The sequence below is a fragment of the Carlito syrichta genome, unplaced genomic scaffold, assembly GCF_000164805.1.
Source record: "Carlito syrichta isolate Samal-C Ts95f unplaced genomic scaffold, Tarsius_syrichta-2.0.1 Scaffold308846, whole genome shotgun sequence".
Classification (NCBI taxonomy): domain Eukaryota; kingdom Metazoa; phylum Chordata; class Mammalia; order Primates; family Tarsiidae; genus Carlito; species Carlito syrichta.
The window spans coordinates 384,788-398,258 of NW_007252942.1; the positions used below are offsets into that span (position 1 = coordinate 384,788).

A 13,471-nucleotide genomic window follows, 5' to 3' on the forward strand; every position below is an offset into this window, starting at 1 on the left:
AGGGCCCTTAAGAATTATGCACAATTGGCTAGGTACAGTGGCACATCCTGTAATCTCAGCGCTTTAGGAGGCTGACATGGGAGAATCACTTGAGACCATGAGTTTGAGACCGGCCTGGATGATATAGTGAGACCCCTGCCTCTCAAAAAAAAAAACAAACCAAAAAAATTAACTGGGCATGGTGGCATACCCCTGTCATCTCAGTTATTTGAGAAGCTGAAGCAGAAGGATTACCTGAGCCCAGGAGGTCAGTGCTTTGGTGAGCTGTGATCATGCCACTGCACTCCAACCTTGGTGACAGGGTGAGACTCTGACTCCAAAAAAAAAAAAAAAATCTACTCTGTCTCTGCTGTCTAAATGGAACAACAAAGCCTGGATGGCAACACATATGATTACAGCATGGTTTATTCAATATTTTAAGCCAACTGTTGAGGTCTACTGCTCAGGAAAAAAAAAAAATTTCTTTCAAAATATGTTTTCTCATTGACAATGCACCTGTTCACCCAGGAGCTCTGATGGAGATGTACAAGGAGATTAATGTTGTTTTCATACCTGCTAATACAGCATCTATTCTTCAGCTCATGGATCAAGGAGTAATTTGCACTTTCAAGTCTTACTAGTTTAGAAATATTTTGTAACTACAATAGATAGTGATTCCCCCAGTGAATCTGAGCAAAGCCAATCAGAAACCTTTTGGAAGGGATTCAGCATCCTAGATGGAGGAGGTCAAAATATCAACACTAACAGGAATTTGGAAGAAGTTGATTCCAACTCTCGTGGATGATTCTGGGGGACTCAAGACTTCTGTGGAGGAAATACTGCATGTGGTAGAAATGACAAAATAACTACAATTAGAAGTGGAGCCTGAAGGTGTGACTGAGTTGCTGCAGTGTCATGATAAAAGTCAAACAGTTGATGAATTGCCTCTTACAGATGAGAAAACAAAGTGATCTCTTGATGTGGAATCTACTCCTGGTGATGATGCTGTGAACATTGCTGAAATGACAACAAAGGAATTAGAATATTCCATAAAGTACTTGGTAAAACAGTGGCACAGTTTGAGAGGATTGACTTAAGTTTTGAAAAGTTGTATTATGAGTAAAATGCTGTCAAATAACATTTCATACTTCAAGATATTCCTTTGTGAAAGGAAGGGTGTATCAATGCAGCAAACTTCATTGTTGTCATATTTTAAGAAATTGCAGCTCATCTAGGGACAGTAACTGGTAGGTCTGATTGGATTTGGCCACAGGTGAGGTCGGAGTCATGAGCGGTGATGAGGATTTCTGGAAAGAGGCCCATTTAACTTGAGTAGACAGCTTGGGATTATGGATGGATTTTGTTGTTTATATCGAACTTTCCTATGGTCCTATTTCCAGTTAGCAATGTGGTCATTTAAATTAAGACAATTGAGCCACTCTCGGTGACTCAGCCTGAGCCTGCGGATTCGAGACCCGCCTGGCCAGCGAGACCTCATCTCTACAATAAATCAAAAAATCAGCTAGGCATGGTAGCGTGCACCTGTAATTCCGGCTACTCAGAAGGCTGAGGCAGAAGGATTGCCGGAGCCCAGCAGGTCGAGACTGCGGTGGCCAGGAGCCGCCACTGCACTCCAGTCTGGGCGACAGAGTGAGACTCCAACTCAAAAAAAACCAAAAAAACAAAAATAAAATAAAATAAATTAAGACAATTATGGGTTCAAGCCGCTGAAGTATTACTATCAAGTTATGATAGGGCAGGCAAGATAGGATAGGGAATTTCAGGGACTTAGGACAAGACTATGGAGGACTATTACACCTGTAACAGCCTACGTAAGCAAAGCCGTTAACACCTAGTCCCTATAGGGGCCCACATCCCTTCTCTCAGGATGTCTGTGGTTAGGTGCCAACCACCAGACAAGGTACAGTTGGAGAATCCCCCTAGATATGCACACAAATAACCAAGTTGGCTTTTATAACCTTTGCCTTCATTGTATGCTCATTATAATATCATTAGCATTGTGGTTTTGCAAAATCTTTACCCACCAGGTCCTATGACAGTCTCAGTATAGTCCTATAAAGTCCAAAACTCTCCCACCCAATGGGAGAGAGGAGTAACAAAAACCCAGTCCCAAGACTGCCCATTTCCAAGAAATCTCTACCCATAGAGCAACTCCTTTATAGCCATAAAAATAAAAAGCAAAATCAATAACCCTCGGCACAACAACCCTTGGCACAGCCTGCACTTACTCTATGCCTGCTTCCCTTCCATTGAGAAGTGTGCTGTCTCCTTAAGAAACAGCAATTTTTCTTTCTTGAATGTAAACTCTTGCTCTGCTCAATAAATCACTTGCTTATCTTAAAAAAAGAAAGGAAGAACCAGGCTCAGTGGCTCAGCCTGTAATCTTAGCACTTTGGGAAGCTGAGGCAAGTGGATGCCTGAGCCTGCAGATTCGAGACCAGCTCAGGCACCTTGGTGAGAACTTGTCTCTACAATAAATCAAAAATTAGCCGGGCATGGTAGCAGGCACCTGTAGTTCTAGCTACTTGGAAAGCTGAGGTGAAAGGAGCACCGGAGCCCAGCAGGTCGATGCTGGGGTGGCTGTGTGTGTGCCACTGCACTCCAGCCTGGGCAACCGAGTGAGACTCCACTCAAAAAAAAGAAAGAAAAAGAAAGAGGGAAGGAGGGAGGGAGGGAGGGAGAGAGGGAGGGAAATTGCCACAGCCACCTGAACCTTCAGAAGCTACCACCCTGATCAGTCAGCAGTCATCAACATCAAGACCCTACCAACAAGATTACTACTTGCTGAAGACTCAGATGACCATAGTTTATTAGTAACAAATATTTGTAAATTAAAGTATGTAAATTTTTTAAATTTACATAATGCTACTACATACTTAATAGACTACAAAATAGTAAACATACATTTTATATGCACTGAAAAACGTTTTATATGCACTGTGACTTGATATTTGCTTTATTGCAGTGTTCTGGAACAGAACTTGCAGTATTTCTGAGATATACCTGTATGTGTATTCACACCAGAGTGTAGCCAGTTTTAGAGTCATTAATTCTGGCTAAAAACAGCTGCTGTGTCTTTTTACCTTAGATGAAGAATTTAAAAAGAAGAATGATGTTACTTACATAAAGCTTGTTCCTTTCTACAATTATAAATGAAAATTTTACCTTTTGCTGTAAAGCTTGTAAGTTATAATATTAAGCACTCTTTCTCAATTTCCTTTCACTTGGTTCTTTGAAGATCTATTAGATGACATTTTTGGCAGACATTTGAAATAGTTCCTAATGGAAATTGAAAATTCTCATTGGAAAAAAGTTAACCAGTTCCCATGGACCTGGGAAAATTAAAATGGAAGTGTAATGAGTTAGAACAAATATTTTTGTCTACAAGGAAAAAAATAATCCTCCAACTCATACTGGCTTAAACAATAAGAAATCTTTTTATTTTATGAAGGAGGGTAGAGGCCGGTCACGGTGGCACACTCCTATAATTCCAGCACTTTGGGAGGCCAAGGTGAGAGGATTGCCTGAGCCTAAGGGTTCGAGACCAGCCTGGGCAACTTGATGAGACCTCATCTCTACAATAAATCAAAAACAAATTAGCCAGGAGTGGTAACGTGAGCCTGTAGTTCCAGCTACTTGGAAGGCTGAGGCAGAAGGATCGCCTGAGCCCAGCAGATTGAGTCTGGGTGGCCTTAAGCGTGCCACTGCCCTCCAACCTGGGCGAAAGAGTTGGACTGCAACTCAAAAAAAAATTAAAAATGAGAGTATAAGCTTCCTCCAGTCACAATATATATATATTTTTTTGAGTTGGAGTCTCACTCTGTCACCCAGACTGGAGGGCAGTGTCCACTCCCGGCCACTGCAGCCTCGGCCTGCTGGGCTCCGGTGATCCTTCTGCCTCAGCCTTCCGAGTAGCCGGAATTACAGGCATGCGCTACCACGCCCAGCTGATTTTTTGATTTATTGTAGAGATGAGGTCTCGCCTGCCCAGGCGGGTCTTGAACCCGCGGGCTCAGACAATCCACTCACCTCAGCCTCCCAAAGGCGCGGGATTACAGGCTGAGCCACCGAGCCCGGCCACAATATGTTTAATAACACAATGGATCCTCATGATCTAGGTTTTTCCTATCCCTCTACTCTGCCGTTTTCAATATTGGCTTCATCCTAAAGTTAGTTTGTTCTAGAAGTTTGGTTCCTCTTGTGACCACTAGTGACAATTACTTTCCAGAACTTCTTATAGGAGAGAGAGCTTACCTAACTTTTGAATGTAAGTCTCTCCCTTCAATCTGATTGGGAGATTGAAGACACCTTCAGAACAGTCTCCAGAAGGTTCTATTTGCTGATTGGCTAATGCTAAGCATCTGGAATAGAATTGATTTTGGGGGAATTAGCCATAATGTATTCTCTAGGAAATTCTTCAAGTGTCTTCAGAGTCTGAAATTGTTTAATTGAGAACATTTAAAAATAGACCTGATTCAAGCTTTAAGGGCATCTGGGACCAGTTTTTCAGATCTTGGATCACTGAATTGTTTTTGTTATTTTCTTAACAGAGTACACATGAAAATAGTATAGCTTCTATGGCATTCTCTATTCTGATAAATCTTTGTGTGGGACATAGTTTAGTGAAGTGATTAAATTGGGGCTCTGGAACTACCCTAGTGCAAATTCCGGCTCTACCACCTCCCAATATAAGGAAATGACTTAACCTCTTGATGTTTCTGTGCCCTTATCTGTAGATTAATAGCCTTTTCACATGTGGTTATAATGAGCACTAAGTAAATTAGAAAAACACATAATACATAAGAAATGTATTTAGTAGTATAAGCCTTTGTTATGATGATGTCTCTACCCTTTGTTCTTAAATCTATTTCAGAGGTAGACTGGTTTTCTAGTCACACTCTTGTCTTTGGCGGTTTCTGCTGTATCTAACTTACTAGGAAATAAATACTATTGACTAAATATGGAAAACAAGAAACTTCTTAATTCTACAAATGTGCTTCTTAGATCACTGGTTATGAGCTAAAATTTTAACCCTTTAACAGGAAATACCTTGACTTAAGGTATACAGATAGACTTCTAGAACTAGCAATATCTGGCATTATCGTGGATCAAATAATATAAAAATTCTTCTGTGGAAAAACACCAGGACAATTCTAGATAAAATATAACTAAATGTTTAAACACATGGCTGAGTTTACAAGAACTAAAAGAAAATTCCCAGAGACCAAAAGTGAAAACAGTGCTGAAAGCCAGAGGTAAACATTTGAACTAAACTGCCCTGAGGGATGTTACTTATCTCCCTAACCAAGAAAGTTGGATGTAAACACCTACTTGGAGGCAGGAGACAAGCTCTAAACCAGCAGAAAGGTAGAACTCAAACATTCCTTCATTTACTGCCAGGATTCTTCTGTGAAAGGATGAACCAGAAAAAAGATAGAAATGACAAGAAATCTTATCTACCTTGGGTGAACTTTAGGTGGGGGAGAAAAAAATGAAAATATTCTTCCTGGAGAATTCTTAATCATGGGTCTGTCCTCATATAGGTTTGATGCAAATGTTTATTACCTTCATAGTCTATGTCAAGCTGAGAAAACCATATAATAATTGCCCCAGAGTGGGCAATAACTTTGGGGTGCCTTTCAAAACAAACTGAAAACAGTCCTCAAACTCACAAAGTGCTCACAAATAAAGCCACATTGAATATAAACTTATAGTTCAAAAATATAACCACTAAATAAGCTACCTTGAGAAAGAATCTGTAGAAACAAACAGCAGAATTACAGCCCCCAAAATTAAGATAATACAACCATCTGGAAGGTAGTTGCATACTATAGTAATATACTATGGCTAATAATACAAAATTAATATGTATTCAATGATTGAAAATATAAGGTATTAAAAATAAGAGAAAAGAATAAGATATGTTGTTAGGCAGTTTTGGAAGGAACAAAATAGAGCTTCTAGAAGTGAAAATATAATTATTGAAATTTTAAATAAGTAAATATATTATGCATGTAGACTTCTGGTTAACTATAATAAGTTGAATACATATGTTTATTTTTTTTCTTCTCAGTCTCTAAGTACCACTAAAATGACAGTAAAAGGAAGCCAAAAAAAAGTAAAAATCATAAAGAAAAAGAATGATAGTAAACAAAAAAATATATAAACCATAAAGAAAAAATAAAAGATCGCTCATGAATAATGTCAACCTTTTTTTTTTATTGAATTGGAGTCTCTGTCACCCAGGCTGAAGTTCAGTGGCACAATCACAGCTCACCATAACCTCGACCTCCTAAGATCAGGTGATCCTTCTGCCCCAGCCACCCAAGTAGCTGGGACTATGGTCATGTGCCACCACATCTGCCTAATTTTTATGATTTTTTGTTGTTGTTGTAGAGAAGAGTTCTTGCTATGTCACCTAGACTGGCCTCAAACTCCTGGGCTCAAGCAGTCCTCCCACCTCAGCCTCCCATAGTGCTGGAATTACAGGTATGAGCCTCCACATCCAACCTCAACATTTTTTTAAAGACGGAATGCAGAAGTTAAGTGTTCGCAGAGCAGCAAAAAGAAACCTTAGTGCCTGCATAGGGAGTTGATGATAAGCAAGAAAAAAACTTGGGACTTGCTGGAACCATGTACTAATTGCCAAAATCGGGGGTGAGGTAAGATGGAGAAGAGTTAAAGTTAGAGATGGAAAAAGTATTGGCTCAGCATCCATACAAAAAAATGCACCTCCAACTTCCATCCCCCATTTCATGAACCCTGTTTGTCCTTCTGCCTCCTTTACGAGGGGCCAGAGATGAGTAAACAGACGTTCCAGCCCGCTCATGCTGTTTCTAAAACATATCATTTGCCCCTTAGTAGGAGATGGGAAGATTTTTCTCTGGAGAAACTAAATAGCTTTTCTTAGTCAGTTTGGGCTGCTGTAACAGAATACCATAGGCTGGGTGGCTTAAACAGCATGTTTATTTCTTACTGTTCTAAAGGCTAGACATCTGAGAGCAGGTGCCTGCATGGCCAGATTCTTGATGAAGGCCCTCCTTCTGGTTGACAGATGGCCATCTTATCACTGTATCATCACATAGGAGAAGAAGGAGAGAGAGAAAGAGAAAGCAAGTTTTCTCAGATCTCTTCTTATAAGTTCATTAATTCCTTTATGAGAGCTCCGCCCTCATGACCAGTCACTTCCCAATAGCCTTACTGTGTTCTACAATGTGAATGTTTGTGCCCTCCAAAGCTCATATTGAACTTAATCCCCAATGTTACAGTATTAAGAAGTAGCGCAGCCATGTGTGGTGGCTTAGGTCTATAATCCCAGTACTTTGAGAGGCTGAGCTCAGGGGTTTGAGACCAGCCTGGGCAACTTGGTGAGACCTTGTCTCTACAATAAATCAAAAAATAAACCGGATATGGTAGCACGTACCTGTAGTTCCAGCTACTTGGAAGGCTAAGGAGGAAGGATCGCCTGAGCCCAACAGGTCGAGGCTGCGGGCTGCGGTGATTTTGAACCTACCACTGCACTCCAGCCTGGGTGACAGAGTGAGACTCCAACTCACCAAAAAAAAAACAAAAACAAACTTTAAGAGGTTATAGGTTCATGAGCACTCTGCACTCCTGAATAGGTTCATCCATTAATGGATTAATGAGTTATCACAGGAGTGTATTAGTTGTCATGAGAGTAGGTCTGTTATAAAAGCCAGTTTGGTTTTCTCTCGTGAGCCTCCTTGCAATGTAAGCCCTGCACTGCCTTGGGTCTTTGAAGAGAGGCCCTAGGGCAAGAAGGCTCTCCCTAGATGTGGCCCCTCAGCCTTGGGACTTCTCAGCCTCCAGAACTATAAGAAATGTCTTTTCTTTGTAAATTACGCAGTCTGTGGTATTCAGTTGTAGCAACAAAAAACAGACCACTATACCTCATAATATCATCACACTGGGCCTTAGGATTTCACATATGAATTTGGGGCACAGGGGGACGCAAACATTCAGTCCATAGCATAGCTTCAGTTTATTTTTTTTTAAAAACCTAAAGTACTAGATATTTGCATTTTCCTCAGTAAAAAAGTAAGTCTTACCTCACCACCTGATAACCATGTCAGCTCATTATAGTGGACCCTTGAACAACATAGATGTGAACCGTGTGGGTCTACTTATATGCAGATTTATTTTTAATAAATATATTGGAAATTTTTATAGAGATTTGCAACAATCTGGAAAAACCCACAGACGAATCATGTAACCTAGAAATATTAAATTAAATTAAGAAAAAGAGCTGGGCTTGGTGGCTCAGCCTGTAATCCTGTGCTTTGGGAGGCTGAGGTGAGTAGATTGCCTGAGCCTGCGGGTTTGAGACCCACCTAGGCAACTTGGTGAGACCTCGTCTCCATAATAAAAAAAAAAATTAGCCGGGTGTGGTAGCACACACCTGTAGTTCCAGCTACTTGGAAGACTGAGGCGGAATGATCACCGTAGCCTAGCAGGTCGAGGCTGTGGTGGCCGGGAGCGGCGACAGAGTGAGACTCCAACTCAAAAAAAAAAAAGAAAAAAAAATTAAGAAAAAGTTAGGTATGTCATCAATGCACAAAATATATGTAGATACTAGTTTATTTTATCATTTACTACCATCAAATATATACAAATCTCTTATAGAAAGTTAAAATTTATCAAAATTTACACATATAAATACCTATAGACCATACATGGTACAACTCACAGTTGAGAAAAATATAAACAAATTAAAGATACAGTATTAAATCATAACTATGCAATTAACTATGCATATACTGTACTACTGTAATAATTTTATGGCTGCCTCCTGTTGCTATTGCAGTAAGCTCAAGTGTTGTGAGTATCTACTTAAAACATCATATGATCATATCTGCATGAGCAGTTCATCTCTGCAGTAAATTGCTTATCACAGTAAAAAAGTGATCTTTCATAGCCCTGATGTATTTTTTATTGTGTTTAGTGCAATACCAGGAACCTTGAATAACATCATGAGACTTATAAGAAGTGCCACTAGTGATGCTGTAAGTGCTCCCAAGAAGTAGAGAAAATTCATGGCATTGCAAGAAAAAGTTAAATGGCTTGATATGTATCCTAGACTGAGGTCTGCAGCTACAGTTGCTGGCCATTTCAGACAGATGACTCATCTTGTAAACAGGTGTCATAAACTTATGACATCACCAAATGAGTAATAAGGAGGCTTTTGATGTATAGATATGGAGGGATCTCAAGTTATGTTATGTAAGACGATATAAAGAACATGTATAGACTAGCATGGTGGCTCACTCCTGTAGTCCCAGCACTTTGGGAGGTCAAGGTAACAGGATTGCCTGAGTCCAGCAGGTTGAGGCTGAGGTGGCCATGAGCATGCCACTGCACTCCAGCCTGGACAACAGAGTAAGACTCTGATTTAAGAAAAATTAAAATTTAAAAAAAGAAGAAAAAGAAGAAAATTATGGACTTCACAGTAGCTTGGATGGAGTTGGAGACCATCATACTAAGTGAACAATCACAGAAACAAAGAACTGATTCAGCACGTGTTATCACTCACAAGTAGGCCTTGAACATAAGTCACATTAGCACAAGGGAGGGATCAGTAGTCACTGGGCACTGCTGGGGGAGGGAGGGTAGGAGGGCATGTTACAACACAAAGGGCATTTCATATATTACCGGGGGATTGAGGGTCAGTGATAAGCCCAAACTTCACGTGCATTAACAACTCATGTAGTTATTCCTCACTTGTACCCCACAATTCTATAACAAATAAATGAATTAATTTTTTAAAGCTGTTAATAGCCTTAGAAAGATGAGATAATATTTAAAAAGAAACACTCAGAGAACCTAACGTGCAAATATATTGGCCAGAATTAAAAATTCAATAGAGCCAGGCTCCATGGCTCAGCCCATAATCCCATGCCTTTGGGAGGCTGAGGTGAGTGGATTGCCTGAGCCCGCAGGTTTGAGACCCTCCTGGACAACTTGGCGAGACCTCATCTCTACAATAAATCAAAAAATCAGCCGGGCGTGGTAGTGCGCACCTGTAGTTCCAGCTACTTGGAAGGCTGAGGCAGAAGGATCGCCAGAGCCCAATAGGTCGAGGTTGCGGTGACCGGGAGCGGCCACTGCACTCCAGTCTGGGCAACAGAGTGAGATTCCAACTCAAAAAAAAAAAAAGTTCAATAGAAAGATTAGAACTTAAAAGGAAATTCCCCCAAACACACATACAAATGAAGAGCTAGAAATGAACAACCAGAGAAGAGATAAATGATAAGATCAGCATATAAAGTCCAACCTGTGATGTAGAAAGAATAACAGATATAAGAATAAAAATCATCAACGATATAATAGAGGAATATTAGTACTATAGGACATGAGTCACTACATGCTTGGCATGGTGAATGGAAAAGTTCCATCTGCAGCTATTTCATCAGAAAGTTCAGAACACCAGAGACAGAGTGGGGTGGGCATCAGGAAGATGCACAGTACTGGGAAGTCAGTGGATAATACCTGAAGTGAAATGAAGAAAGAAATGGCAGTAAAAGCAAATGCTTAGGAATATGAAACTGACTACTAAAAGGAACAGAAGAAAATGTGGTAGCCTCTGAGTAGTGAACTGAGAGTTGGAGGTGAGGTGGGTGGAGTAGGGTGAAGCAGGGGACCATGATATTTCATTATATGCTTTTTAGTGTCATTCAGTTTTTTATATTATGTGCATGAAACACAAGAGAAGGAGTTAGTTTGATGTTGCTGGCTGTTTAATTTCAAAATGTTCACTACACTGAACCTAATTTTAAAAAGGCTTATTTGACTCTTCCCTAGTTATACTACAGTGCTTTATTCAGGTTTTTAACGTAACATAATGATCTATTTGTTTTTTCTACTAAACTGTGGACTCCTTAATAGCAGGTAAGAACTATATTGTTCCACTTTATTTTCAGAGTCCATGGAACTCCTAGTAATTGCTTGATGGGTAAATTCATATCATAAAATATTCAGATAATATATTTTACATAGATTATTGACAAATACAGGTTTTCTGGTGTACATTTTATTAGTGAAATGTAAAGGATTCTGGAGTTGAAATAAAAGGCAGTGACCTAATCTTTAATTCCTCTCCAGTCTTTGGCCAAATAATTTAATTTCAGGAATCTCAATTTCTTTATTTGTAAAATCTAATGATGGACTAACTGCTAAAATTCCTTTCATCTCTAATGTCTTTGAAATGTTGCCTTCACATAATGAATTTATCAGTTTCATAGATTTCTCTTTTTAGTATTAAGATCATTAAGTTTAGGTTTCTGTATATAAATTTCTTAACTTCAATGAAACAGTTTTATAACAGCAGTCATGTAATCTTTATTTCTAAGCAGTACAACAGAAAATTAAAGTACACTGCAAATTCTTAGAAAATAAAAACTCTTTTTGTTTCTACTTAGGAAAATGTAAACAGCACTTTAAATCACCTTTTCCCACCTCTTTTGGCTATTCTAGGAGCTGATAAAATAGTTAAACCTTATCTGAGAATCACACAGCAGGGAAGTTCAATAATGAATTATTTGCTCATAAATAGAAATAAGCCTTGCATTAAAATACTTTCAGAGTTATATGCCTATATAGGACACGAAGGGGATCCAAAATCAAGTCAAATTATCTTTTGGAGGGCAGGCCCCTAGTAGTACAGGCTTCCTGTGCTAGATAAGTCTTCTAGGGAACTCATCAGCATCAATGTACCAGCTAGTGTGTTGTGAGAGGCTGTGTTCAGCTTCAGTGAATTTTTTTTTTTTTGGGGGGGGGAGATGCTTTCAACACCTTTTCCCATTTCATGATAGGTGATTTACAAGCGCACCTGTCCACACCACACTGAGTATTCAGTAGTTTTTGACCAAAAACAGCATAACCCCCATGCCTCACCCACCCTATTCACCTGATCTCACCCTGAGCGATTTTTTTTTGTTTGTTTGAGTCCCCGGATGAAAAAAGTCCTCAAAAGGAAACGTGTTGCTGATGTGGAAGAGGTGAAAAACCAGCAGAAGCACTAAAAGACATCAAAATCGACTAGTTCCAAAACTGTTTTGAGCAGTGGAAAAAGCTTCTCAATAGGTGTATTGCATCAAATGGAGAGTACTTTGAAGGTGACTGAAATTTAAACATGTAAGAATAAATACACAATTTTTTATAAATAAGTTCCAGGGTTTTTTAGGTATCCCCTTGTATATAATGCAGTATTACATTTTGCCTTGGTTTCTTTTTTAGAACCATGATAGTAGAAATATCAGAGATCTAGTTGTTCATAATTGTTGCAAGTGTGTTACTTTTGAACCATTTGAAATATTTCATTATATATTTGAAGTTATAAAGTTATAAATAGAAAATATGAATTTATGGTGTACTAGGTTTCTTCATATTGTAAATATTTAGATATTATTGGTATAATCGTAATTTACTCTTTAAAATTTTTTTCTCTTTTCAGATGTTTAGTGCCAAAGAAATTGAATTACAAGTAACTGAAATAGAAAAGGAAAAGGAAGAAGCAGAGAAGAAAAAATCGAAAAAGTCTGCCTAATTCCTAGGATGACCACTGGGAACTTGTAATATTTTGTTTTTTTGAACTGCTTGGAATTGTTCAGTGATGTTTTAGAGGAAATAAGTTACTTTGCAGCATTAGCTTTAGTACTTGTGTGTTGTTTTGAAAATGCTAGATTTGTGATTGTCTTCATTCTATTACATAGTCAAACATCGATTAATGTGAAGACTTTCTTTGAAAGGAGATTTCAGTAATTGTTGAAAGGAATCATAATTCCATGTAAGCCTAAGACTACACTCTGTAACTTGTTCAGTATGTTACTTTTCTTCATATATGCACATTTAATTTTAAAACTTTTAATTTTAAAAAGTTAGTAATTTTGTGGTTTGAATATTAACTGACTGTCAGAGATAGCTATTCAAAATAAACTGAATATACTATTGAGTTGTATTTGCCAATAAATGACAAAAACATCCTTATATTAGTGAGTTTTCCAAATTTTGTCAGAGCCATCTTTATTTTAAATATTTTGTCATATTTATTTTATCTTTTTCATTTTACAAGTTGCAGTATGTTGTTTTGATCATGGAACAAATCTTAAAGACCTACTCCAACCAGGCAATTTAAGTAGGGTAAGAGCTTATAAAGGCATCTTAACAGCATGCTATATGAAAAGAAGGAAAGAAATTAATACATATATTTTAGATTAGTTTTTTAATTTTACATCAAGTATGCCCAGTATTTTAGGCTTGTTGCACATTCCATGAACTATCTAAGTGCTTACTATATGCTTGGCATTGTGCTAGGCTTATTGTTAGGAATAAGAGAAAAACAAAAAGTGATCCCTGCCCACAGAGAGAATGTAATCTAGTTGGCCCACAAAGTGAAAGAGGTTAATGCCTACAATGAGTTTATATTTTTGAAAACAAAGAACATTAGCAGACATAA

At 38.5% G+C, this 13,471-nt stretch overlaps 1 protein-coding gene across 3 annotated transcripts in view; it reads left to right on the forward strand.

Moving 5' to 3' along the window:
* The window catches only part of PSMA8 (proteasome subunit alpha 8), an 80,888-nt gene extending 67,917 nt beyond the window's left edge, over window positions 1–12,971 (forward strand). For 2 of the 3 annotated variants that reach the window (XM_008066113.1, XM_008066111.1), the window contains exon 7: window positions 12,470–12,903. In XM_008066113.1, the coding sequence (XP_008064304.1) occupies window positions 12,470–12,562 (93 nt within the window). In that variant the 3' untranslated portion in view covers window positions 12,563–12,903. Of the gene's footprint in view, window positions 1–12,469 lie in introns of all 3 variants that reach the window. The other variant, XM_008066112.1, reaches the window with a different exon arrangement.
* The last annotated feature ends 500 nt before the right edge of the window (window positions 12,972–13,471 follow it).